Source organism: Peromyscus maniculatus, chromosome 8, assembly GCF_049852395.1.
Source record: "Peromyscus maniculatus bairdii isolate BWxNUB_F1_BW_parent chromosome 8, HU_Pman_BW_mat_3.1, whole genome shotgun sequence".
NCBI classification, from domain to species: domain Eukaryota; kingdom Metazoa; phylum Chordata; class Mammalia; order Rodentia; family Cricetidae; genus Peromyscus; species Peromyscus maniculatus.
This window is the reverse complement of record NC_134859.1, coordinates 55,962,102-55,989,962: the sequence shown is the minus strand read 5'-3', so window position 1 is coordinate 55,989,962 and position 27,861 is coordinate 55,962,102. Positions and strand designations below refer to the sequence as shown.

Below are 27,861 nucleotides of genomic sequence, written 5' to 3'. Positions count from 1 at the left end.
TAGCAAGAACTATGAACCATGCTAAGAATCTTCTGTTTCTCCCCAGAGGAAATGAGAGGCATCCAATGCCTCAGCCACGAAGGTGCATCTCTACCCACTTTTTATGGTCAGCTACTATGTAGAAAATGTGCTAGAAGGGACCAGATCAGGAAGAGGGATGCCTGTCAGAGGATGCTGCAGTGGTTCAGGACACTGCTCGCTCCATCTTGGGAACAGGGTGGAGTCTGTGGAGGGTGAGAGCAGAGAACAGAAAGGAGAGAGATTTGAGTGGTAGTGTCTAGGTGATTGGCATTCAGGATAAGTGATTATTAGTCATTTTGTGCAGCTATTGTTGTGCCCAGATCGTGACCCCCAGAGAGACCACCAAAGACGAGCATGCCGGAATGCAAAAGCAAGGTTTAATTCTGGATATCCAAAAGCAATACAAGCCTAGGCAGGGACTTCGTCCAATACATCCAACGCAGTGGAGGCTGGAGGAAGCGCCCACCTGTCTGCAAGCTCAGTTTTTAAAGGGAAAAGTCACAAGGTTACATCATTTAGGGGTGCTAGTACAGGTACAATTCTAATTGGCTCGCTTCTAGGGACTTCTAGAAATTACTTCTAAGGGAGTGGTTGCCCGCCACCATTTCTCATTGGCTGCCCTCAGGTGGAGGCATTTCTGTGATCAGTTACCCTGGAAACCAGGGAGAGGACATTCCATAGTCTGGCAGGCATTACCTCGTGACTATCTTGTGACTCTGTACTTTTACACTTCCTGGTTTCTGGAATCTGAACTGACTGGTTTCAGTAACTAATGGCCTATTCCCAAAAGGAGAAATCTTAGGCCTTAGTTTTTGGGGTGAAAGCATTTTGGTCTTATTTTGGTTCCACATTTCCCCCTTCTCATGTGCCTAATGGAACCCAATCATGGGTTTTGGACAGTTAGCTCCTAAGTATCCCTCTCTAATAATGGCCATGTATAGTTAGCCATCTTGTCTCTATGCCAGGGAGTTTTCTTTTGACCCAGCATTTCAGCCTTTTCTGAACAGGGAATATGGGTGATGTATTCTCTTCTGGAACTGCTTCGAGCTGGCATTGGGGCGCCGATGTCAGGGGGCCCCAAAAGGCTGAAAAGCTAGTCAAAGACTGGGCAAGGGGGCATTTGTCAGAAGCATATAGCTGCCTGACCCCATAGGGACAGACAGGGAAGAACCATGTTAGCTGGGCTGGTCCACGTCAGCTTTTAGCAAGTTTGGAGCTCACAGTCATCTGGAGCAGTGGAGTCAGCAACTGAAACCTGGAGGTGACTGCCAGTCAAATGGAAATCTGTTGAGACAAATTTAAACTAGGAACAGAAGTTAAAATTTATGAACTTATTTGGAACCCTTAGGTCCATACCCTTAGTAATGGGAAAATCAGTAGTCCCAAGACCAGGAGAGAGGAAAAATACCATCTTTAGGAATACTTATCTGGGGTCCTTTTGACCTCTGTGAAGTAAGTCTAGGTTTTTATGACTCTTTTGATCCTTTGAGGCCTACTTACAAAATGACATATAAGTTTTAGATACATTAGTATTACCAATCTATACTGAAATCCATATTGTCTGTAAAACAGCAGAAGTGGACTCATGCCTTTGAGTCCCAACAAGAACTACAGATTTGGGTTAAAAGCTTGTGCATTTTCCTTCTGTCCAGAAAGCCAGGTATAAATTGGACAGAGATTTTTGGCCTGGTGAGAGGCACTTTTAGGTTTACATTTATACATATTTAGATGACATCTAAAACAAATCCAAAATATTGAGCTTGTGACTGAACAGTAAGTAGTCATTGCTCTACCAGCTCATCAGGACTCCTAAATGTTAAGCTCTGAACCATAGAACAGGAGAGTAATCTGAAACTTATCTCATTTTGGACTCATATCTGAACCTTTATGACTTACTTAAACTTTTATATCTTAGAACATTTTCCTAAAAGTGAGCTAACAAGAAAGCTATAGCCTTGTAGAAGGATCTGGTTGATGCTGCCATGCTGACAAAGTTAGAGCTAGCCCAGCCATCAGTACTGTCAGAGATCTGAGAAGGTTAAACTATATCTGAGTGCAGACCAAGAAGCTTCCAATCCTATAAATTACAGGGACCAATCCCTACCCAGGTCTCCATAGCGTTGGAGGCACAAGTCAGAACAGCATCAATCTTCTTCCACCATCAGGTCCATAAGGCAGAGTATTTTTCCTGTGGAATCGGGACATGGAAGACTGACCTTGATCACGCAAAAGGGTGCAATCAATTCCAGTGTCCTACTGCTTGTCCACAGTCTGGGCTGGGTCCTGGCGGCAGGCGTTGCATTGGGGCATCTTGCCCTGTGATCAGCGTTGTCATATTTCAGGCAGAGACGTTGTGGTGCCTCATACGTCATCTTCTCTGGAGACCTTGGGTCACTGCTAGGATCTGGAAGCCTGTCTGATATAGTAAGCTTTTAGATCAACATTTAAATGCCATATTCTGCAGATCTCTGAAGTATGAGGGCTGTCCAGGTATATCTGAATAGACAAACTTTGTTTCTGATTACTTGTTTCAAGCTCAACCCTAAAAACATATGCAAGAGACTGAGTAAATGAGTAAACTTACATCAGTACTTACTTACCCTGACCACAATTAAAAAACTTGATTACTTATGACTGATTATTTATGTTCTCTAACAATCTACAAAAGTAGCCTAAAAACAATGCTTTTAAGTTGAAGCTCTTCTAGCATCAAATACAGGTTCAGTAAAGAAACCAAAACAAAATATCATTATACAACATTCTTAAGCCTGAACGTACCTTGGGTAAGAACAAACATTTTTTTAAGCCATTGGTTTTTAACTACAAAAACTGTTCTTAAAAGACTGAGATCTCTCAAATGTCTTCTACCACTGCAACTAGACTCTTTTTGGAACTCTAGTCCTGCCATACATTTGCAAACCTCAGCTGTTTCCTATGATTCCTTTATGTTGCAAAGTTTAGCTGCCAGAGCAAGGTATATTCCTGTGAATAAAAGCTTTAATATTAATCAAATAAACATATGTTGCCATCTATTTAAATTCTCTAGAAACTTGCTGTTGAACACTTGGTAAAGACATAAGTATTAGGTGTTAACCCGAGTAGATCTTTATAACCTTAGTAAAAGATGGCTGCCAGCCACATGGCTGCCCATGAGGTCACCAGCCAAGATGGAGGGAGCCACGTGGTTGCTGTTTAAAGCTCATTTTTCTAAACAATAATTACTTGCACACATTGCACACATACACACAGTTGGATCCAAGTTACACACATACATATATACAGTTAAAGCTTGCTTACATTTTCAAGTCACATGCCTGTATACATACACACATAAGCAGTTTTCAGAATCATTAGCCATTCTTAAGATGAAAACCAACCGGAATCAACTTTTAAATTCAGTATTTGCAGGTATAAGAAACCATAACAAACAGTTTACATCACATCCCCTCTGACCTTCTACAACCTTCCATATACCCTCAGTCCGTTCCTTTGATCCCTCAGACATTTACTCCAGACAAATTGCGCTTTTTCTTTTCCTTTAAAACAGAAACTCTTACCAAAGTCTTTCTTGTGATTTCCCTCAGTACTCTAGATTATATTGTAAAGTTACAATATTTTAAACAAGAACAGAAATACATGCACATACCATAACAAGAATAACTCTCATTTTGCATCAGCACTGTACCACAGACAAACTGTTGGTGACATTCCATTCTTGGAGCCAGACCTTGATTAGGTTTTAGCCCCAGGGCAGGTCTTGGGAGCCCCACCCAACAGCATGGAAAAGAACGAGGAAGGCGTGCACCATGGACACAAAAGATGACTCCACGCCCTGGCTGGGCCCACAGACCTGTAGGCCACTCTTCAGCTGTGACCCTGGAGGGGCAGTTAGTTCTCCACCAGCCCCCACACTGAGCTCCTTGAGGCTCCTGCTGGCTCCTGCCAGCTCTGCCCCATGTCCACACAGGAGCCCAGCCAGAACCTGGGCCCCACAGTGCTCACAGCCCGCTCTAGCACAAAGCCATCCCTAGTTCCCATGCAGCCAAGTCTCTACTCCACAGCTTTTTGAGTGAGCTGGGGCCCTGAACCCGCTGCATCTAGGCCCCGTGATGCTCACGGGCCGCCTAGCCCTCTCAGCGGCACCCTGGATCCCCCGAAGTAGCAGCTGTGCAGCCGCTGCCTGCTGGACTCATCCCAAGCTTTCTGCTGCCTGCTGCCTGTGCTCTGGTCAGAGAGAGCAAGGAAGCAATGTTAGGTTAGTCTGTGCCAGTTCAACCACCGAAGGGGTCTCCATCCCTTCGGCTGGCAATCGGCCCACAAATCCCAATGCACACACAAGCTCAGGCATAAAACACTCACACATGTGGCCACAGTTCTCACACATTTATACATTTATGAAGGTATAACAAATAACACTGACGAACAAGATAGGCAGACAAAAAGGAAGAACAAGGGCCCTACAGATGGTCCAGGCAGACGAGAGTCCGGAGAGGGAGCCTCGATAATGCCAAAGACCTACAGATGGGACAGGGACAATTCAACAGAGTCTCCCGATCCCCAGATGGATCCAAACAGACGGACCCCTCATGGGCATCTCCCGATCCCCAGATGGATCCAAACAGACGGACCCCTCACGGGCATCCTAACAGACGGACCCCTCTCGGGCGTCCTATGACGGGGGGACCTGTGAGGACCCCCGCGTCCTGATGAGGGGTTGGAACGTCTTCCAACTCCTCCAGGTCACCTTACAGGCGCGTCCGCCAAGGTGAGCCTGTCAGATTCAACCGCCGGCTTCGGATAAGAGAATGAAAAAGGAAAACAAAGACAAGAAAATGGAGCGCTCTTACCGATCGGTGCAGATGAACCTCCGGAGCTCTTAGGGGTCCCGGCGGGGGGGGTCTCTGGGGATCCCAGAGAGCCCCCAAATGTTGTGCCCAGATCGTGACCCCCAGAGAGACCACCAAAGACGAGCATGCCGGAATGCAAAAGCAAGGTTTAATTCTGGATATCCAAAAGCAATACAAGCCTAGGCAGGGACTTCGTCCAATACATCCAACGCAGTGGAGGCTGGAGGAAGCGCCCACCTGTCTGCAAGCTCAGTTTTTAAAGGGAAAAGTCACAAGGTTACATCATTTAGGGGTGCTAGTACAGGTACAATTCTAATTGGCTCGCTTCTAGGGACTTCTAGAAATTACTTCTAAGGGAGTGGTTGCCCGCCACCATTTCTCATTGGCTGCCCTCAGGTGGAGGCATTTCTGTGATCAGTTACCCTGGAAACCAGGGAGAGGACATTCCATAGTCTGGCAGGCATTACCTCGTGACTATCTTGTGACTCTATACTTTTACACTTCCTGGTTTCTGGAATCTGAACTGACTGGTTTCAGTAACTAATGGCCTATTCCCAAAAGGAGAAATCTTAGGCCTTAGTTTTTGGGGTGAAAGCATTTTGGTCTTATTTTGGTTCCACACTATAACACAGTGTCTTGATGTGAGATGCAGAAATATAAGGTAGGAACTCAGTTGGCACTGACAAGGCTGACCCATCAGAGCCAGGGGCTCTGGTAAAGGTTGAAGCCAAAACGTAAGATGTCTTGGTGATATTGCCTTTTGAATGTATTAGCTGTTTCCTGCAGTGGATTTCTCATGTACTATTGTAGCCTTCCCATCTGATTCTTTTCCCAAGAATTTCTAGCAGTATGATTGATCATTTATTGGATACAACTTCCCCTATACATTTGGGGTATTTGGATAACATTCCGCAGCTATGTGTGAAAACAGTCATACAGTCAAAATCTGTTTCCCACAACCAGGTTTTTGTTCCTTTCTCCAATGTAAACTTAGAGGTCTGCTTTCCGGCAATTACCTTCATTGGCAGGCACTTGGTCAGTGTTAAGTGTCCAGGCAAAAGTATCTCATCTGAGACATTCTCAGACACCCAAGGACATAGAACTATGGATTGCCCAGAGTCCAGGTGTGAGACCAAAATGAGCCATCTTAGAAATAAGACCAAAATGCTTTCACCCTAAAATTAAGGCCTAAGATTTCTCCTTTTGGGAATAGGCCATTAGTTACTGAAACCAGTCAGTTCAGATTCCAGAAACCAGGAAGTGTAAAAGTACAGAGTCACAAGATAGTCACGAGGTAATGCCTGCCAGACTATGGAATGTCCTCTCCCTGGTTTCCAGGGTAACTGACCACAGAAATGCCTCCACCTGAGGGCAGCCAATGAGAAATGGTGGCGGGCAACCACTCCCTTAGAAGTAATTTCTAGAAGTCCCTAGAAGCAAGCCAATCAGAATTGTATCCATACTAGCACCCCTAAATGATGTAACCTTGTGACTTTTCCCTTTAAAAACTGAGCTTGCAGACAGGTGGGCGCTTCCTCCAGCCTCCACTGCGTTGGATGTATTGGACAAAGTCCCTGCCTAGGCTTGTATTGCTTTTGGATATCCAGAATTAAACCTTGCTTTTGCATTCCGGCATGCTCGTCTTTGGTGGTCTCTCTGGGGGTCACGATCTGGGCACAAAACAGGGAAGACGCTATGTCTGGTGAGGGGTATCTGAGAGAAAAAGTCTACATACACTATGCTCTTATGTCTGTTAGCTTTATTACTCTTAAGACAAAATTTTATCTATACAGCTACAGCTCCACCAGGCATTCAGGGCAGGAATAAATCTAGATACACCAAACTCTTTGTCCGTCTACTTTATTTCTCTGAAGTGAAGTCCTGTCTCCATAGCTTCAGCTCTGTTCTGACACTCAGTTCCTCTTTGTCCCCTCTTTTACTGCCCTCTCATAGTCCTGCTAACAACTAAGCTCTTATGCTTCCAGCTTCATCTTCATCCTCTGTTTCTTCGCCCTCCATCTCTACTTGCTCTCTGCTCCTGGCTCTGATGAACAACAAGAGTTCTGCCTTATTATCTACAAAACCTCTGTGTTCTTCCCTTCTCCCTGGTCATGCCCTTCTGTCTGCCTCTACACAAAATGCCTGTCTCTTCTTCCCCTGGCCATGTGGTTCTCTGCATCCTCAGAAATGTTGCTCCACCCTACCTTCCACCTTTATATGTAAAACCTCTTTTGTTCTCAGTCAATTGCTCTGGAGAGCCACTAGGCCTCAAGGCAGGGGGGATGGTCTGAACTTCATTTGCACAAGAAACAAAGCTATGCATCTACTGCCTGCTTGGCTTTGCCTACATAACCTTATCCAAGTACTGGCCTGAGAAGGAAGTGCACACACACATTCTATGGACAATGTGAGCACAAGAAATTCATAACAAGGCACAGCTGAATGAATATTAAGCTGTGTAACACCACATAGTCCATGCTAGATGGCTTCCCACTTGACTAACCCTTGGCCTGTTTAAGGCATAGCTTTAATACACAGCTGGATTCCTTATAACATATTCTTGTAGCTTGACACATAGAACTACAATATGTCTGAGTTTGTTTGATTCACAGCCTTTAGATAGATAGGGAACAAGTGTGCCCTGGGCTTACCCCACCTGAAGATAGGGAAGTACTGCCCCACACTAACCTCAAACTAACAAATTCTTAACTTCTTTTACTTTCACCTTGGTTTGTTAATCAGCTTATTATCTAACCACATTTAGGAATGCAGTATTACACACAGATTCTCCTTTCTCCCCCTCCCCTTTTTTTTATTAATTTCCTTGACTTGTTGAGTCAATTCTCCTTACCATACAAATTCATAAAATATTAAAATATTCCACATATTAGTATCTGTAGAATATAATATGTATATTCCACTTACATAACATGCTGTGGGATGTTCTGTATGGCAAATGTGTTGCTCTGATTGGTCAATAAATAAAATACTGATTGGCTAGTGGCTAGGCAGAAAGTATAGGCAGGACTAACAGAGAGGAGAAAAGAAAGAACAGGAAGGCTGAGTCAGAGACACTGCCAGCCGCCACCATGACAAGCTGCATGTGAAGATGCCGATAAGCCACGAGCCATGTGGCAAGGTATAGATTTATAGAAATGGGTTAATTTAAGATATAATAACAGTTAGGAAGAAGCCTGCCATGGCCATGCAGTTTGTAAGCAATATAAGTCTCTGTGTTTACTTGGTTGGGTCTGAGCGGCTGTGGGACTGGCAGGTGAGAGAGATTTGTCCTGACTATGGGCCAGGCAGGAAAACTCTAGCTACATTATCACATTTTAACATTTGTTAAAATAAAGACAAGTGAAATTTTTTTCAGCAATAAATGTGAAACTCACTATTGTATATATTTTAGTTCTTACTCAAATAAATCTATGAATTCAATATATTTCTTGCCCTAATAATACAATATTTTTGGAGCATATGAAATAATTTTATAACATTTAATGGTTTTACAACAGAGAAAAATCTGCAAAACTATGCCTCGGGAATATTACAAAAGGAGAAAGCAAGAATAAAAATGTACTGTTACAATTACATACTTTTTGACATTTTTTCTTTTGAAATTATAATTACATCATTTATCCCTTCCTCTTCATCCCTAAAAACCCTTCCATATACCCCTCCTTGCTCTCTTTCAAATTAATGGCCTCTTTTCTCATTAATTGTTACATGAATAAAAAAAATTATCTACATATATATTCCTAAATATAATCTGTTCAATCTTTATAATGCTACTTGTAAATAATGTACATTTTTTTTACTTTTTTATTCATTTTACGTACCAACCACAGATCCCCTTCTAATACCTCCTACTGCTCCCCCTACCCCTGCCTTCCCATCATCCTCTCCTCCAACAGGTAAATTCTTTCATGGGGGTACAGCTAGCCTGGTACATTCAGTTGAGGCAGGACCAAGTCCCTCCCCACTTCATCAGGGGTGAACAAGGTGTCTGACAATACGTAATAAGATCCAGAAAGCCAGCTCATTCACCAGGAATAGATCCATATCACCCTACCAAGATCCCCTCAAACAGACCCAGTTACACAACTGTCTCCTGTATGCAGAGGGTCTAGTCCAGTTCCATGAAGGTTCCACATCTGTCGGTCTAAAGTTTGTAAGTTCCTTTGAGGTTGGTTCAGTTGTCTCTGTAGATTTCCCCATCATGATCTTGACTCCCCTTGTTCATATAATCCCTCTTCCCTCTCTTTGACTGGACTCCCAGAGCTCGGTCTGGTGCTTGGCTATGGATCTCTGCATCTGCTTCCATCAGTTACTGAATGAAGGCTCTATGATGACAGTTAGGGTATTCACCAATCTGATTAACAGGGTGGACCAGTTCAGGCACCGTTACCACTATTGCTAGTGTCTTCCTTGTGGATTACCAGGAAATTCCCTAGCACCAAGTTTCTCCCTTACCCCACAGAATCTCCCTCTGTCACAGTATCTCTTTCGTTGCTCTCTTACTCAGTCCCTCCCATTCCCTCATGTTCTCATCCCCTCTCCTCTCCCCTCTATTGCCCTCCCATCCCTAGTTTACTCATGGGGATCTCCTCTGTTTCCTAGCTTCTCTGGAGCTGTAGGTTATAGTCTGATTATCTTTTGCTTTACATATAGTAACCACTTATGAGTGAGTACATACCATGTTTGTCTTTCTGAGTCTGGGTTATCTCACTCAGGATGATATTTGATAGTTCTATTCATTGCCTGCGTATTTCATGGGGTCATTGTTTTTTACAGCTGAGTAGTACTCCATTGTGTATATGTACCACATTTTTTTTAACCATTCATCTTTGAGGGGCTTTCAGGTTCTGGCTATTACAAATAATGCTTCTATGAACATAGTTGAGCAAGTGTCCTTTGGTATGACTGAGCATCCCTTGGGTATATGCCCAAGAGTGGTATCATTGGGTCTCTGGGTAGATTGATTCCCAATTTTCTGAGAAGTCACCATACTGACTTCCAAAGTGGCTGTACAAGTTTGCACTCCCATCAACAGTGGAGTTCCTCTTGTTTTACATCCTCTCCAACATAAGCTGTCATCTGTGTTTTTGATCTTAGCCATTCTGACAGGTGTAAGATGGTATCTCAAAGTTGTTTTGATTTGCATTTCCCTGATGACTAAGGATGTTGAGCAATTCCTTAAATGTCTTTCGGCCATTTGGGATTCTGCTGTTGAGAATTCTCTGTTTAGAACTCTAGCCCATTTTTTATTTGGATTGTTTGGTATTTTGATGTCTCGTCTCTTGAGTTCTCTATATATGTGGAGTTGATGAAGATCTTTTCCCATTCTGTACACTGTCACTGTCAAACAAAGAGTTTGACAATGTTCATTCTGTTTCTATTGTGTGGAACAATTTGATGAGTGTTGGTATTATCTCTTCTTTGAACTTCTGGCAGAATTCTGCACTGAAACCACCTGGCCCTAGGCTCTTTTTGGTTGAGGAACTTTTAATGACTGCTTCTATATCTAAAGGAGTTATAGGTCTATTTAAATTGTTTATCTGGCCTTCATTTAATTTGGGTATATGGTGCCTATCCAGAAAATTATCCATTTCTTTTAGATTTTTCCCATTTTGTGGAGTTCAGGTTTTGAAGTATGATCTGATGATTCTCTGGATTTCCTTGTTGTCAGTTGTTATGTCTCCTGTAAGACAAATTGCTAAATGGTGGTCTTATTAATAAAAAAAAAACTTTGGATCCAAATATTTGGGTGAAAACTGAGAGATTAGAGGGATAGAACAAGCCAAGCCACAAGTTCTTACTGCTAGGAAATCCTCAGCCCAAGAGAGAGCTGCTTCCTGTGTACTCATGCCTTATATACCTTTGTGTGCCCTGCCATCTTACTTCCTCCCTCTACCCAGCTACATCACTTCCTCTTTCTGTCTGTCTTTATATGTTACTTGGCCTTTTTTCCTTTACAGCTCTTAATATTTTTTCTTTATTCTGTATGTTTAGTGGCTTGATTATTATATGGCAAGGGGACTTCTCTTTTGAGTCCAGTCTATTTGGTGTTCTTTAACCTTCTTGTATGTTCATAGGCATTTCATTCATAGGTTGGGAAAGTTTCCCTCTATAATTTTGTTGAATATATTTTCTGTGCCTTTGAGTTGGTATTCTTCTCCTTCTTCAATCCCTATTATTCTTAGGTTTGGCCTTCTCATGGTGTCCCAGATTTCCTGGACATTTTGTGTTATGACTTTTTTGGCTTTGGTGTTTTCTTTGACTGACAGATCTATTTCCTTTATTGTATCCTCTATGCCAGAGATTCTCTCTCCCATCTCTTATGTTCTGTTGGTTATGCTTGTATCTGTAGTTCCTGTTCGTTTATTCAGATTTTTCTATTTCAGCCTTCCCTAGGTTTTTGTCTTCTTCATTGTTTCTGTTTCAACTTTCAGGTTTTGTACTGTTTCCTTCACCTGTTTAATTGCTTTTTTCTTGGTTTTCTTTAAGGGATTTATTAATTTCTTCTAATTCTTTATTTGTCTTTTCTTCAATTTCTTTAAGGGAATTTTTCATTTCCTCTTTAAAAGCCCATATCTTCCTCTTAGAGTCATTTTTAAGGTTGTTTTCTTCTGCTTCTTCTATGTTGGGATATTCAGGTCTTGCTGATGTAGAACCACTAGGTTCTGCCTATATTGCTTTTTATGTCATTGAATGTATTCTTTTTTTTAAAAAAAAAAAACAACCAAAGTTAAGCCTTTTATTTTATTTTTTTTTTTGTGATATATATTTTTTATTTTACAATACCATTCAGTTCTACATATCAGCCATGGGTTCCCCTATTCTCCCCCCTCCCACGCCGTCCCCTTACCCCCAGCCCACCCTCCATTCCCACCTCCTCCAGGACAAATCCTCCCCCGAGGACTGTGATCAACTTGGTAGACTCAGTCCAGGGAGGTCCAGTCCCTTCCTCCCAGACTAAGCCAAGTGCCCCTTCATAAGTTCCTGGTTTCAAACAGCCAACTCATGCAATGAGCACAGGACTTGGTCCCACTGCCTAGATGCCTCCCAAACTGATCAAGCCAATCAACTGTCTCACCTATTCAGAGGGCAAATCTCAACAGATACAAAAAAATTGGAATAGCCTCCTGTATTTTATCAGACCACCATGCCTTAAAGTTAGAACTCAATAACAACAAAAATTATAGAAAACCCACAAACTCATGGAAACTGAATAATACCCACCTGAAACATCAATGGGTCAAGGAAGAAATAAAGACAAAAATTAAAGAGTTCCTAGAATTCAATGAAAATGAAAGTACAACATACCCAAACTTATGGGACACTATGAAAGCAGTGCTAAGAGGAAAATTCATAGCTCTAAATGCACACATAAAGAAGATGGAGCAATCCCATACCAATGAATTAACAGCACAACTGAAAGCTCTAGAACAAAAAGAAACAAACTCACCCAGGAGAAATAGACGCCAGGAAATAATCAAATTGAGGGCTGAAATCAACGAAATAGAAAACAAGAGAACAATACAAAAAATCAATGAAACAAAGAGTTGGTTCTTTGAAAAAATCAACAAGATAGACAAACCACTAGCCAAATTAACCAAAAGGCAAAGAGAGAACACCCAAATTCACAAAATCAGAAATGAAAAGGGAGACATAACAACAGACAATGAGGAAATCCAGAGAATCATCAGATCATACTTCAAAAACCTGTACTCCACAAAAATGGAAAACCAGGAAGAAATGGACAATTTTCTGGATAAATACCAAATACCAAAATTAAATCAAGACCAGATAAACCATTTAAATAGATCAATAACCCCTAAAGAAATTGAATGTATTCTTGCACTGACGACTACCCATCTCTTCCCCCAATTGGTGAAAATGGTGTCTGTGTCTCAGGGAGCCACTCTTGGTCCAATCGGAGCTGGTGGAGTCTATGTCTCAGGGAGCAGCTGCCGTCTCAGAGGGTGGGTGGATTTGAGGGGTAGAATGGGTCAGTGGTGGAGTGGTAGTCAGGCCTGCTTGCAGGAGTCCTGCCTGCTGGCCTGCAACTGGGGCTGCAATGGATGGGGTATGGGGACACTGGTTGTGCCCCTGGATCTGAAGCTCAGAGGCTGGGGTGATCAGCTAGGAGAACAAAGACTTGGTCCATCAGAGCTGGTGGAGTCTGTGTCTCAGGGAGCAGCTGTGGTCTCAGAGGATGGGTGGGTTTCCCCCTTTTCCCTCCTTAGATTTCCCTATTTGATCTAAGGTCTATTGGTGAAATTATTAAGGCAACTCCACGTAGTTAAAAAGGAGGTTTATTTTGTGCGGTAACTCACAAATGAAGGGATAGGTATCAGGGTCTGGGAAAGGTGTAGTGCAGTCTGGCAGTGTTCTCTGGAGAACTCTGCTCAGTCTTACTCCAGCGTCCAGGGTCCAGGAACCAAGAGAGCCAGTGCATCCAGATCTAGGGTCTTCAGCATCCTCTCTCAGCCCCGCCTTGTAGGCGTGACAGTTACCAAAGCCTCAGTGGGGGTTGGAACTTCCAGGTCAAAGCTGGAATGGCTACCCACTACAAAGGTCTCTCTCCCTCTCAATTGACCCTGTTCCCTTAAAGAGTTCACTGAGGCTTTTACAAATCACTCCCTCCTTGAGTCATCATGAAACCCTGACAGTCACTGCCTGGTGTAAACTCTTAATCTGCTTTTATGACCCTGAAAAGAATTCAAGCCTTGTGACCTTGATTTGGCCAGAGAACGGCTGGTTGTATGTGTATAAAAACTGGAAACTTCAGAGACTCGGGATAGAACAAAGAGAGAACAGCAGAGAAATGTATGGCGAGTCCGGAGCTAAGTATGAGAGCTGGAAAGAAGCTGTAGATTGAGCACTGGCTTACACAGAATAATAAAGTGAATGGACTCAAAGAGCAGGTGTGCATAGATTTATTTGATGTCCTTAAGACTAAATTTCCAGCTGGTTGTAGATTCTCCCACAGACTATGGGACAGGGTTATTTGGGGCTGGGCCCTCATAGCCTTGTTAATGTCTGACACTGGGCACATAACATAAAGAATTGAGATTATTTCTTGCAGAACTGGATACAGGGAAGAACAAGGGCATGGACCCTGCATCTAGGGAAGCCCTTCTTCCTGTTCCATCTGACTGCACAACAGAGAGGGCTGAGAATGAGAGGCCAATGTGGCTTTTGTGACAAGTCCTGTCAGGCCACAGGAACCTACTTCTGTGATGATGACATTAACCCCTTCATGAAAGCAGAACCTTCATGACCTCACTGTGTCTTATCCTTCATCCCATCAGCACTGTGGCTTTGGGGATTAACTTTCTAATGAGTAAACATTGAGGAACACATTCAAATTAAAGCAAAGGAGGGATTGAGGTGTTCCCAATTCTGGGATATGGACACCCAGGAGGATGGGGGCATTCTTAGAGATACAGCCCAGAGAAGAAGCATGGGACTGAGTTCAAATTCAAATGGGTTAGATTTTATGTGTGAATATCATGTACACAACCCTCACTTCCCTGGTTTTTCCTGACATCTGAGGGAAAGAATTTGTCTGTGTCTAGGAAGCCACATGTGATGGACCCTACTAAGAACCCAGATGGAGAAGAAATAGATGATAACCCAAATTCATGTAAGAGTCAGAAACTACAGTCAGGTATGTGAAACGTTCAAACCCAGAGCATCATGATTACTAGATGAAGGGGAATCTGTAGGGGGAAGTCATCATTTTTTTCTTTTTTAAATTTATTTTTTATTTTTTTTAGAATTTTAAACATGAGTATGAATACTCTATTAAGATCACTTTTATCCCTCTGTCTGCCTACTTCAAGTCTCCTTGTGACCCACATACAAACTCTCACTCTCTCTAATTCATAAATTATTCTTAAATATTATTATTAAATATATGTGTGAATACACATATGTATGCATATGTATATATTAATACAACCTGATGACCCCATTTGGTGTTGGTCATTTATACATCTTTAAGGCTGACCATTTGGGACTGGATAACCTATTGTGGAGTCTTTTCTGAGGAGAACTGATTTCATCCCTCTCTAGCAGCTGTTATCAGTACCTGGGGCCTTCTGAGATTTCCTCCACCCATATTAGCATGACAACTGGTGTTGTCATTGTGCAGATCTTGCAGAGGCAGTGATATTGTTGAGATTTCATGGGTGCAGTGTCCCTGTCACATAGAGAAGACATGATCTCAGATGTGCTGGAACTCATTTCTATCCCCCTGTCTCTGACATGGACAAGTACAGTTCTGCACAAAGAGCCCCACCCCTTTAAAGATCTTCCTCAACTAGAACACAGAGGGAGGACTGCTTCCTTCTCTCCCAGCCTTGGGGGCTGGCGCTGCCCCTCTATCAATCTCTGGCTGGCATCAGGCTCTGTACCAGGGCTCCCTGTCTCATTCTGAGTTGCTATGGCCTGGGAAATCACCTCTAATCCCTGCTCATTCATCTTTTCATTGAGATTCTTTTTAAAACCCACTGGACACATGTTAGGAAAATCAACACACTGGACCAATAGGAAATGAAACACAGCACTTGGGTTAGGCACAGATATTGGGGTGATAGGGTTGCTCAGAAGGCATACAATGGTAAGAAAACAAATATATATATATATATATATATATATATATATATATATATATATATATATATATTACACACAGCTACAGGAACAGTGATAAAGTCTGTGGACACACTTCCTGGTAAGGCCCAGGCTGGCCAAACTGGAAGATATTTCAGCCTTAGTTCAGTACTAGGGAGGGCGGAGGAGACATAGAGTGACCACTTCCTGGTCTCTTCCAGAGGAGGGGTGCTCACAATTTGCACCACTGGAACCCTTCCCTCCATCTTCTCCTGACTCTCCAAGAGACAAGCCCCTGGAATCAATGGGGACTGAAGATGACTTCTGGGGCCCTACAGGACCTGTGACTACTGAGGTGGTTGACAGTGAGAGGAACCTGTACCGGTGAGTGAGCTCTGCCTAGCGAAGACTGACTTTCCCCAGCACACTGTCCACAAGGGATCCCCACAGATAGCACCCACCTAGTCTCTACTGTGTCTCCTCACCTCACCAAGGCAGGTCACAAGGCCAGGACTGGAAAAAGAAGTGTGGGCTATTATAAAAATAGGGATCTTTATCATAAAAAATTTTCAGACATTTACAAAACAGGAGAGCACAAAAGCTTCCCTGTCCAATCACTGAGCTCCAGCAACCATTTTTCCAAGTTTGTTTCAACTACTCACATTCCCCCTTGGTCATCACTGTCACAGTATTGTGAGTCCAGGACATCAGGTGACTTTACACACAAACATTTCACTATGCCTCCCCCACAGTTAAGACAGGACCTCATCTTCCACAACCAGCACACCATTACCACATCAACAGAGCTGACAAGAGTCCTTCATTCCATCTAAACAGTCTGTGCTCAGCTTCCTTTATTATCTGAATTGTGATTTTTCTGCAGATTATTTTATTCATGATGTAAACAGCATCAGTCCCCTCATTATATTTCACTGCTCTTGCCTCTTAGATACACTTACATATGTACTTCAGGAACATAAAGACTAAAAACTGAAGATGTACCTCAGTGGTAGAGCCTTTTGTTAGTGTGCAAGGTCCTAGCTTGATCCACAGAACTTACACACACACACACACACACACACACACACACACACACACAGGCACACACACTTCATCATCACAGGCATAGCTAACTGCTCCAGGTGTGAATTACCTGTAGGTTTGCATTAGATCACTCAGTACTCATAGGTCCATAAGATGGTGTTGACGTTGTTACCCCTATGTACAGATAAGGAAACAGATTTTGGAGTTAAGTGACTTAGTCAGGGATCCACAGATAGCTAGAAGAGGAACCAGACCTCAGAGCCATCTGGCTGAAGTCTGTTGTGTCCCCAGTCCTGCCTTGGGTCTGCACCCAGCAGAGGAGCAGAGCTGATGTTCACTGGTGTCTGCCTCTCCCTCTTCTAGAGTTCAGTTCCCTGTGCCTGGTTCCTACCACTGTCCCAACATAGGACTCTGCTTTGTGGTGACAAGGGCCGTGACCATCGAGATTGGATTCTGTGCCTGGAGCCAACACCTGGACAAGACTCCCTTGCAGCACAGTCACATGGTGGCTGGGCCTCTGTTTGACATCAAGGCTGAGCAGGGAGCTGTGGCTGCTGTGTACCTTCCTCATTTTGTGGATCTCCAAGGTAACCAAGGGAAGCATAAGGAGGAGGGTGGTGGTAATGAGTGGAGTTGACAGGTCATATAGGACAGTGTAGGATGGTGGTGATGAGGAAAGTCTATGACTTCCTTAGTGAGGCAGAGCAGGTTATGAAGGTGAACACTGAGATGTTTTGTTGTCCCTTCTTGTCTGATGTATATTCTTTGAAGCACATGTCTCCTAGCCTTTTGGCTTTATTTCTCCTCTACCTGGAGGAGTCCCTTCAGTGGAAAGTGATGTCCTCAGTAGCAATAGTAGCTGGTGATTATTAAGTGCTCATTACCCAACATGTGCCTCAGAGGCCCAGCAGGAAACAGAGAATAAACTGAGCAATTTAAAGTGATTGTTGCAAAGTAAGACTAAGGAAATTAACAGAAAACATTGTTACCCAGTGTCTACCAAGATTGTAATCCATTAAACAACTAAAGACAGGAAGAAAATGATCTGACCAGATTCATTTTGAGAACTAGAGCAACAAAAGAGGGGTTTCCTAAGAAAAGAGGGGGGCTCATCAAGTGTCCCAACCTCCATGATCTCCAAAGATCTCTTCAGAAGATTTTTTTCTTTTTATTTATTCTTCTCTCATGTAATACATCTCCAGACTGCCACCTCCCCTCTCTTTAACCCCCACATTTCCCCCTCACCTCCTGTCTCCTCCAGATCCACTGCTTCTCTGTGTCCCTTCAGAAAAGAGCAGGCCTCCAAGTGATCAACCATACACAGCATAACAAGTTGCAATAAGACTAAGCACAAACCCTCATATCAAGGGTAGACAAGGCAACAGAGTAGGAAGAAAATGGACCTAAGAATAAGAGAAAGAATCAGAGACAACCCCACTGCCAGCATTAGGAATCCCACAAGAACACCAAGCTAAACAGAATGTGACCAAAAAGAAGATGTTTTAATAAATACCAAGTTCCCAGTTTAAGATCTCATAAAGAAAGCCATTAATATATGTCTGTAATCCCAGCTCTCTGGAGGCTGAGACAGGAGAATTTAGAATTCAATTGCAGCCTAGACTACACAGTCAGACTCTGCCTACATTAGGGGGAAAAAAATAACAGGAGATTGTGTTCAAGTGACCAGTGAGGTGAATTTCCACTCTGGTTTCAAGGAACACAGCAATAGGCCCGCCACAGAGACCAGGAGAATCCAGCTCACAGAAAAAGAAGAAGATGGTGTTTGTTCATTGTGATGGAGATGGGGAGTGGCTCCAAAAGCGATCTTAAGAGGGTAGAAATGACAGCTGAAGAAGTCATGGAAACCAAAGTAGAAATTCAGACTGCTCCAGCTGATATGAGAACCATGAATAAAAGCCGGGCAGTGGTGGCGCATGCTTTTAATCCCAGCACTCGGGAGGCAGAGGCAGGCGGATCTCTGTGAGTTCGAGGCCAGCCTGGTCTACAAAGCAAGTTCCAGGAAAGGTGCAAAGCTACACAGAGAAACCCTGTCTCGAAAAAACCAAAAACAAAAAAAAAAAAAAGAATAAAAAGTTTCATTGAATGAACTCTCAGGATTTTTGCAGGATCTTTGACTCAGGCACATTGCCTGACCTCAGCTACGATCTAAAACTGTGCATCATGACTCAGTGACCCCTCAACCTAGCATCTTTCAACCCTAAGAAAACTATAGGAATGTCACTGCCAAGTTCTGTTGACAACTTGAGATGTGGCCTCTCCCTGCTCTCCTGGACCAGAGCTGTATGATGTGCTGACCATGGGAAACACTTCCTTGCATTTGCATTTGGGGAACAGGGGACACCATCACTTCAGGCTTTCTGCCTTTAAATGAATGTGGATCTTCACAAGATGAGTCTGTGAAGAGTGAGATTGTCCCTCGGGACCCCTTTCCTGTTGTCACCTGCACTGAGGCCTTCCCCTCAGTGACGCTGCTCTCTCACAGTTACAGCGGGTTGTGTCGAGTCATTCTGGATGTTTTCTGTTCTGTAATTTCTCCTGCCAAATTAGTCCCTTGTGTTTAAATTCATCTTCACTCATATTCAGAGCATTAACACAATAAATCTAGACTCTTGACAAAACTGTCACATGAATGGATCCTTTCACAGTTCCCAATGGAGACCTTGCTGCTCTCTGCAACCCCACGGACTGGCCTCCACCGTCTCTCTCAGCATTCTTGTCTTCCTGCTTCCACCCGAATGTCCCCTTAAGCTCTGTTCTCAGCATGGAAGTGCTTTCCAGGTCCTAAGAATGAAACTCTTTACATTCCTGCCACAAAACAGTTCCAAAGCTGAAGAAGCACATGATTAGGTTTATTACAACAAAAACCTGAATTCTGGTATCAATTTCTGTCCAGGTTACTTTACTTGTAGCTCAAACAAAATACCTGACCAAAGAAACTTAAGAGAGAAAGGATTTGTTTTCCTCCCAGTCCAAAGGAACAGTTCATCTTGACATGGAAGTCTGAGAACGTGGAGCTGTGGCACCTGGTAACTTGTGTCAACAGAGCGAGCAGGGAACAGTGAATGCTTGTGCTCATGTGACCTCCATTTTACAGTGTCTGGGTCCTAGTCCATAGAATGGTGCTACACACAGTAGATAGGTCTTCCCTACTCAATTAATCCAATCCAGATAATCTCTTACTATCATGCCCTGCCTCCTACATCCAAGCTAATTCTATATTTCATCTGGTTCACATTTGACATGAACCATCCCCGGGATCCATTCAGCCTGTCTTCAGTGGACAAAGGTACCCTTGGGTCCCTTTCAAAATGGCAAACTGCATCCTGCAACACATTAGTGGACACTACCATCTCAAGACACTGAGGCTAGTGATGGCAGCACCTCAAAGAACCTGCTGGTTTTCAAGTTTCTGACAGTAGCCTCTGAAGCACTATTCTTTATAGCATCTATAGATGAGATCATCCAGAATGTTCACTCCACTGTGAATGATCACCCAGCAGCTACACAGGGCCAAAGGGTCTCCAGTGAGGGTCAGTCTGCATGAACACCACTGGCAATAGGTCACACTCTCCCTCCCTGGCAAGGTGAATTGATAATGAGGAAACATTTGATAGCTCTGCTGTGTTGTTACTGAAAGTTAATTAATAAAACTTAAATTTTGGTCATAGTTTTTTTTCTCATAAATATCAAAAAATAAATACAAACTAAATAGAAATCATAACCAAAGCAACTTATAGAAGAAAAATTTTATTGGGAATTAAAGATTCAGAGGGTGAGTCCATGGCCATCATGGCAGGGAGCATGGCAGAAAGCAGGCAGGGTTGGCACTGGAGCAGTAGCTGAGAACTTACATCTTTCTTGTCAAGGAGGAGAGAGAACGGAACCTGGAAACAGCACAAGCTTTCAAAACCTTAAGCCCTCCTCAGTGACATATCTTTTCCAACAAGGCCACACCTCCTACTCCTTCCCAAACAGTTCCACCAGCTATGGAGGCCATTCTCATTCAAACCTCCACAGTCACTCCAAATCCTAGGGTGCTATTTTTCCAGCCAAGCATGGCTCAATTGAAACACTAAATCTACATCTTTGAATCTGTTCTTTCACAGAGGGACAGGTGGACGTCTCCTGGTTCAGTGTGGCCCACTTTCAAGAACATGGGATGGTCCTAGAAACGCCAGCCAGAGTGAAGCAGCACCACACAATCTTGGAAAACCCAAGCTTCTCCCCAATGGGAGTTCTACTGAGAATAATTCCTGCTGTCGGGCTCTTCATCCCAATCACTTCCATCACATTGATCTACTATTACGTCAATCTCAATAAAGTCACCCTTCACCTCTACCTAATTCCCAATGACTGCACCATTCGGAAGGTGACACTGATAATCACAAAGGCGGGGCCAGGGTGGGCTGACATAAAACTTGAGATGCAGCTGGTGAGCCCCATGGAGAGATCGTCTACTTGGAGTGGGAATGCAATTCTATAAAGAGAACATTGGTGTTTATGAATCTGCTCACTTCTTGGCACCCTCACACCAACTCCCAAGTTAAGTCTCCCCCAAATGCCCTTAATGTCCCATTATCTCTGTATAGCCTTCTATGGCCTCTTTCCACCTATCAGAAGGAAAGGAAAGATTCTCCATGTGCAACATGTAGCCAACTCCCTTCCTCTATGGCAGGGACCCTGTTCCCACAATGAACATGACAGGAGCCAATAATTCAACAGTCTGTGTGACTGAACACAAGGCAGAAGGGTACCCAGGAGTTGTCACCACCCCACCCCACAGAAATGTACTGATCAACCACCTCAGATTATTCAGATAAGATAGATGTTGTAGCCCAGGAAACTAGCTAAATTGCTGTCTGCAATGTTCCCTAGGCCATTGATGATGAAGAAACAAAATTTCAGTTTGTTCGAATAAACAAGCCACCACCACTAGACTCTCTTTATATTGGCTCCCGCTACAAAGTGTCTGCTTCTAAGAAGCTGGAAATCATCCCAAAGGTGAGCATCGAGGTGTTTGCTACTCTTCATGGTCAGATGCCAGGTCTGGGAAACTGTGGGGCAGGTTACAAGGCTTTGCAGCAAACTGAGATTGGGGAGAAAACAATTGGGGTTTGGGATGAGCAAGAATACATCCAAGGTGGAAAGCAATTTAAGGGACCACACAGGAATACAGAAGGCCCAGAGAAGTGAGGAATTAGATTCAATGTGGCACAGAGAAGGGGCCAGCCTAACATGACAGCGAGCCCTGGCTTAAGATGCATGAGCAGGACGTTTAGGATGAGCTCTCACTCATCATGGTTTGAATCTGAAATGTCTCCTACAGGTGTAAATGTCTAAAAACTTGATCCACAGTTTATGCTAGTATTTGGGGAGTTGTAGAAACAAATATGTGAGGCCTGGCCATCAGAAGCAGGCCACTAGTGGCAGGCCATGAAGGTTATAGCCATGCCCTGCTCCCACCTTAGACTTGGATTCCTGATCCTCTGGGATATAATGAGCCCTGCCACAATCTCCTGACACCTAGAGTGGAGTCCCAGTTTCCATGCATTTCCCACCAAGAAACTAAACAACATAAACCCTTACTTAAGTTGCTTCCTGTCAGGTTTTTGTCAGTGATGAGAAAAGAAACAGCAAGATGGGGTCCCAGTTGGGTCCTTAACCTTCTGAGTAAAGCTGTGTGTTCAAAGGCTGTGGGTTACCTCAATGCAAAAGACAGCCAGTGTCTGATGTGGTGAGCAAGATCAAGAAAGTATGGGGGTGAGAACAGCCCTCCTTCACAGGATGAGTAGTTCATTCTCACATAGTAATTCTTTCTCTCTTCAGGAACTAGAGCTGTGCTACCGGAGTCCTGGAGAATCCCAGCTCTTCTCTGAGATCTATGCTGGCCACATGAGTTCAGAGATTCAGCTGACAATCAGAGACAAGAAACATATGAATCTCATATGGAAAGCCCTGCTGAAACCAGGTAAACTTAGTTTAGGTCCAGATACTCCAAAGGTTGAAGAAAGACAATGAATGGGAAAATGTATAATGTCACTAATTCTTGGTGCCATGAAACAGTCAGATTAGTTATGTGGCTTTTGCTAGATCCAAAACAAGTGGTCTGACCACAGTTGAAACTATGATGCGGTGTTAGTCAGCTGTTCCCAATTGTGAAAAAATATGTGAGGAAAAAAACTTAAAAATGGAAAGGTTTGTTTTGATTTATGGTCTTAGAACCAAGTTTCAGTCAATGGTCAACTGCCTCCATCTCTTTGTGCCTGATGTGAGACAGGATACCATGGGCAGGGAGCTTGTGAGACAGGAGGCTGTTTGTCTGGTAGCTTTGGAATACAGAGGGGAGAGGGAGTTAGAGTGAGATGGAGGGAGGAGAAGAGGAAGTGGGGAAGAGAAGGAGAGACAGAGAGAGGAGAGGAGAGGGGAGGGGAGGGGAGGAGAGGGGAGGGGAGGGGAGGAGAGGGGAGGGGAGGAGAGGAGAGGAGAGGAGAGGAGAGGAGAGGAGAGGAGAGGAGAGGAGAGGAGAGGAGAGGAGAGGAGAGGAGAGGAGAGGAGAGGAGGAGAGGGGATGAAGTCCTTGCAAGATGTTCTTTTCCAGGACATCCCTCCAGTGACCATCTTCTTCCAATGTACACTCATATTGTTTCCATTCTTAGTACTCACACAATTATGAGTGCATTAGTGTACGGTGTCATTCATAAATTCACAGGAACATTCACCTTTAATAGGGCTGCAGGACTAATCTTTCAGCACATCAGCATTTTCATGGAACACATCATATTGAAAACACCCCATACCCTAAGCCCCATTTTCTCAGTCCTGTATCCTCATTTCCTCCCCTACTGACCTTGAAATGACAGATTTTGAGATGCACAAAGCATCTGGCTCTGATTCACATAATAACTCAGCTTTAAAATGAAGGAATTTTGCTAATATTAGATACTCAAATTCAAATGCATACATAACTTTTAAATAAATTTTTGTTGACAATTTTATACATGCATACCATATGTTCTAGTAACCCCACCCTAAACACACCTTCTTATCTCGTTCCTCTTCTTTAATACAAATCTCTTTTCCACATTCACAAAGCTTTTCTTTATATCTAACAGAGTTTAACTGGGACCATCTGTGTGCCCATGGGTTTTGCACTGTCCAGTAAAACCTAGTGAGCTCACCAGGAGCGATACAGGTGGAATGTATACCTCCCTTGTCCCCATCATCTATTACCTGCCAATAGTTTAGTAGTAAGTGGTACTGTCCCTGGGAGCTGATTCCCCATGTCTAGCTGACTGATGGGCAGGCTTCTACTTGTGTGGGTCCAGAGACAGTAGGTGCAGGTGATGAAAGTTCATGATGGCCATGGTCGTGTCATGCTTTGAAGACAGCACTTCACAGTCCTTCTCCATAACTTTTTTCTACTTCTTTCCACTTCTTCTTCTACAATGTTCCTAGAGCCTTAAGAGTGTGCTATAAATATCTATATATAGGGATGAGTACTCAACCTTCCCTTATTCTCAGTATCCTGCACAGCTGTAGGTATCTGCAGCAAAGAGAGGCTTTTCTGAGGAAAATTAAAAGTAGTCTTTGTTTGTGATATAAACATTGATGTTTAGAAGGGCATTGATTCTATGTCCATTTAGCTAAGCATCAATAGGGCTTCTCTCAAAAGACTAATACCTCCAAAGACCTGGATTTGTTTGTTTTACTAACTTCACGGTGCTAGGATTGGATTCTATTTTGTGGATGGGCCTGAAGTGTAATCAGGGAGCTACTGGTTGCTCCCATCACAGTTGTGCCACGATTACATCTGGCCTGGCAGGATGTTTGTTTATGCCTTTTCTTCACCAGCAGCCTGAATAACACCATCTAACTCTATAAAAGCTTACCATCAAAAGGAAGCTTCCAGCCGGGCGTTGGTGGCGCACGCCTTTAATCCCAGCACTCGGGAGGCAGAGGCAGGCGGATCTTTGTGAGTTCGAGGCCAGCCTGGGCTACCAAGTGAGTTCCAGGAAAGGCGCAAAGCTACACAGAGAAACCCTGTCTCGAAAAAACCAAAAAAAAAAAAAAAAAAAAGGATGCTTCCAACTCAGTTCCAGCTTGAAATCTCTACACTACATATCCAAGATGTATGGTGTCTTCAGCAATAAGGTCTTATTCACTAGTTCTGATGGGGAGCCAAGAAGAATGACATGCACCTATATTCTCTTGGAGACCTCCAGGGCCTCCCTGCCCAACAGCTCCTATGGAACTGGGTTTTTGTTTTGAAACACATTGCTTCTAAGATCTCCCATTTTGAGCCTTGTAGGGTGTCTTGCATTCGAACTCTTTTGTCATTTTTGTACTGATTGGGTTACCAAATAATAAGTTTCATTGAGACTTTTAAATACTGTCTGCATTTTCAGTAATCCATCCCACTGACCTACTCATCACCTCCTCCCCTACTATTTGCTATTTGAATGTTTCTGCCCCCAGTACTCCTTCTCTACCCTCATTTTACCAATACACTACCATCCTCCTTTCCTCCATAAGGCCCTGCCCATTTCTAGTTTTCTGAGTTCCAGGGGTACACCAAGTTAAACACACAAAACTAAAGCCTCCAGGATAGAAACTGCATGTGAAAGAGATGTGGTGTTTTTCTTTCTGGGTCTGGCTTATCTTCCTCTATATTTTTCCTATTATATACACTTACCTTTCATAACACAGTTTTCTTAACACCTGAAAAAAAAATCCATGGTATACATGTGGCAGACATTAATTATCTAATTAACTGTTGATGGACAACTAGGCTGATTACATTTCTTAGCTATTGTGAACAGAACTTCCATAAACATGGTTGTATAAATGCCTCCACAGTAGAATTTATATTCCTTTGAATATATTACCAGGAGGTGGTATGGCTGGGTAATATGGTAGTTCTTTTGTCAGTTTTTAAGAAGCTTCTAGACTGATTTCCACAGTGGCTGCACTAGTTTGCTCTCGAACATGCTGGTGTATAAGTGTTTCTCTGTCCCCACATACTTGTTATCTTTTTGTTTGTTTGTTTGTTTGTTTGTTTTTAGGTTTTTGAGACAGGGTTTCACTGTGTGTAGCCCTGGCTGCCCTGGAACTCTCCCAGTAGACCAGGCTGGCCGCAAACTCATGAAGACCCACCTGCTTCTGCCTCCTAAATGCTGAGATTGAAGGCATGCACCACCACTGCCTGGCATTCGTTAACATTTGTGTCCTTGATATTGAACATTCTCAAGGGATGAGATGGAATCATAAGTGATGTAAACTTGCATTTCCCTAATAGATAAGTGTTTACTAGCCATGTGTATTTCTTCCTTTGAGAATTCTGTTACTGCTATGGCAAATCTTAGAACTGGGTTATTTTCTTGTTGTTTAGATTTTTGAGTTCCAAATATATTCTAGTTACTAATCTTCTGTCAGATGTTAGCTGGGAAATCGTTTCCCCATTCTTCACTGTATCTTCATTCAATTAAGTTTCCTTTGCTATACAGAACTGTTTTAGTATCCTGAGATCCAATTTATCAACTATTGGATTTACTTCCTGTGCTACCGGAAGTCTTATTCATACAACCCTGACTTATGCTCCTGTGCTGAAATGGTCTTCCTACTTTTTCTTCCACCAGGTTCAGAGTTTGGGTCCAACATTGAGGTCTTTGGTCATTTGGAGGTGATTTCTAAAGGAGAGGTGTAGGCACCTACTTTAATCTTTCCACTTGTTGCTATGTAGGTTTTTTAGTATCATTTGTTGAATAGGCTGTCTTTTCTCCAAAGTATATTTTGGGTCCTTTGTCAAAGGCCAGTACTAGTTTTGTGGATTTTATCTAGGTTGTCTATTCTATTCCACTGATCTAAACATCTTTTTTGCTATGGCTGTAGTACTGGTTTGAAATAAGGTGTGATGAATCTTTCCACAAAGTTGATTTTCTTCAGAATTACCTTGGACATCTGTGTCTCTTATGTTTCCACATGTATTTCAGCATTTTTCCCACTGTATTTGTGAAAAATATCTCTGTAATCTTGATTGGTACTGCTTTGAATATGCAGTGTGCTTTTAATAGGATGGCTATTTTCACATATTGATTCTTCCAGACAATGACCATGGCTGGGGTGCCTTAGCATCTCCTAAGGTCTTCCTTGATTTCTTTCTTTGATGTATACCTTTAAATTTTTCTTATAGTGTGCTTTCATTCCCATGGTTAGGTTTTTCTGTCCAAAATTTTGGATTTTATGTTATTTGTTCATCTATTGTAGACTCATCCATACTTTCAAGCTGACACGAACAAGAGAAAAAACAAAATAGTGACATTTCTTGAGTGAAGTAACAATACAGTCTTAGTCCAGCACCCACAATGCCAAAACCAAGCTCCCCTAATCACTATCTCTGGGGATGCCCAGCCCTGTCAGCTGTCAAACAGTGGTGGTTCCTGCTCCTGAGCTGCTACAAACAGGCTTCACATGTGGTCAAAGAATAGGCTTTGCTCAACCTTGACCTGAGTGACCCACAGGTGGAGAACTGTCCTGCCCCAGCATCAGGCCAGGGTTTGAGTCTCACTCCAGCACTTACTCTGCAGGTGATCTTGGAAAATGACTTAACTCATTTGAGTCTGACCTTCCTCACCTGTAAACTGTAGGTCAGAATTAGTTACTGGTAGGATGATTGGAAAGGTTAAATACTGTTCATACCCATCTCACAATGTGATCCTTAGCTGATGGGAGCATTGTTGCTATTTTTTTTATTAATCCAACATGTTTTACATGTTAATTATTTTCATTGGGATTCATTAAGATCTATTCCCTTCCACGTGAGAAAGGATCCAGATACTGGAAAATTATAATCATGGCTCTCTTATGTCCTCAATCTGTTTTTAATCATGGTCCTTCGGTCATTGTCTTCATTAGATGCTCCAGTTTATCTATGAGTGTAAGGAATATCATCCTTCCTTCATACAAATGGAGTCAGAGCTTCCAATATTACAAACCGGGTCCTTCAGATGACTTCACTGAGCTGTTAGAGCAGAGTGAATTTAGGGTCTTCTCAAACCCTTGGGAATTATTCATGAGCTGAAATTTATTAAACCCTTTCACTTGTTGGAAAACCAATTCACTGTTCCATGTCCTCAGTTTTACTTCACATTGGTTCAGACATCAAACCAAGAACACACATTTGTGGCATGTAAGTGTACAAAGCCAAACAAGGACAAGAAAGAAGTTTTCTACCCAGGATCAAATGTCAAATCATTTAAGGTAGCAAGGGACTTGGTTAGCTCTCCACAGAGAATACAGTCTAAGA

The 27,861-nt window shown here is 43.0% G+C and overlaps 1 protein-coding gene across 3 annotated transcripts in view; it reads left to right on the top strand.

Moving 5' to 3' along the window:
- LOC121826355 (NACHT, LRR and PYD domains-containing protein 1a-like) overlaps positions 1-27,861 on the top strand; it is a 78,068-nt gene that overhangs the window by 48,329 nt on the left and 1,878 nt on the right. For all 3 annotated transcript variants that reach the window (XM_076542811.1, XM_076542810.1, XM_076542809.1), the window contains exons 8-13: positions 14,456-14,547; positions 15,716-15,878; positions 16,902-17,125; positions 20,666-20,928; positions 21,435-21,560; positions 22,386-22,527. In XM_076542811.1, the coding sequence (XP_076398926.1) occupies positions 14,456-14,547; positions 15,716-15,878; positions 16,902-17,125; positions 20,666-20,928; positions 21,435-21,560; positions 22,386-22,527 (1,010 nt within the window). The remainder of the gene's footprint in view (positions 1-14,455; positions 14,548-15,715; positions 15,879-16,901; positions 17,126-20,665; positions 20,929-21,434; positions 21,561-22,385; positions 22,528-27,861) is intronic.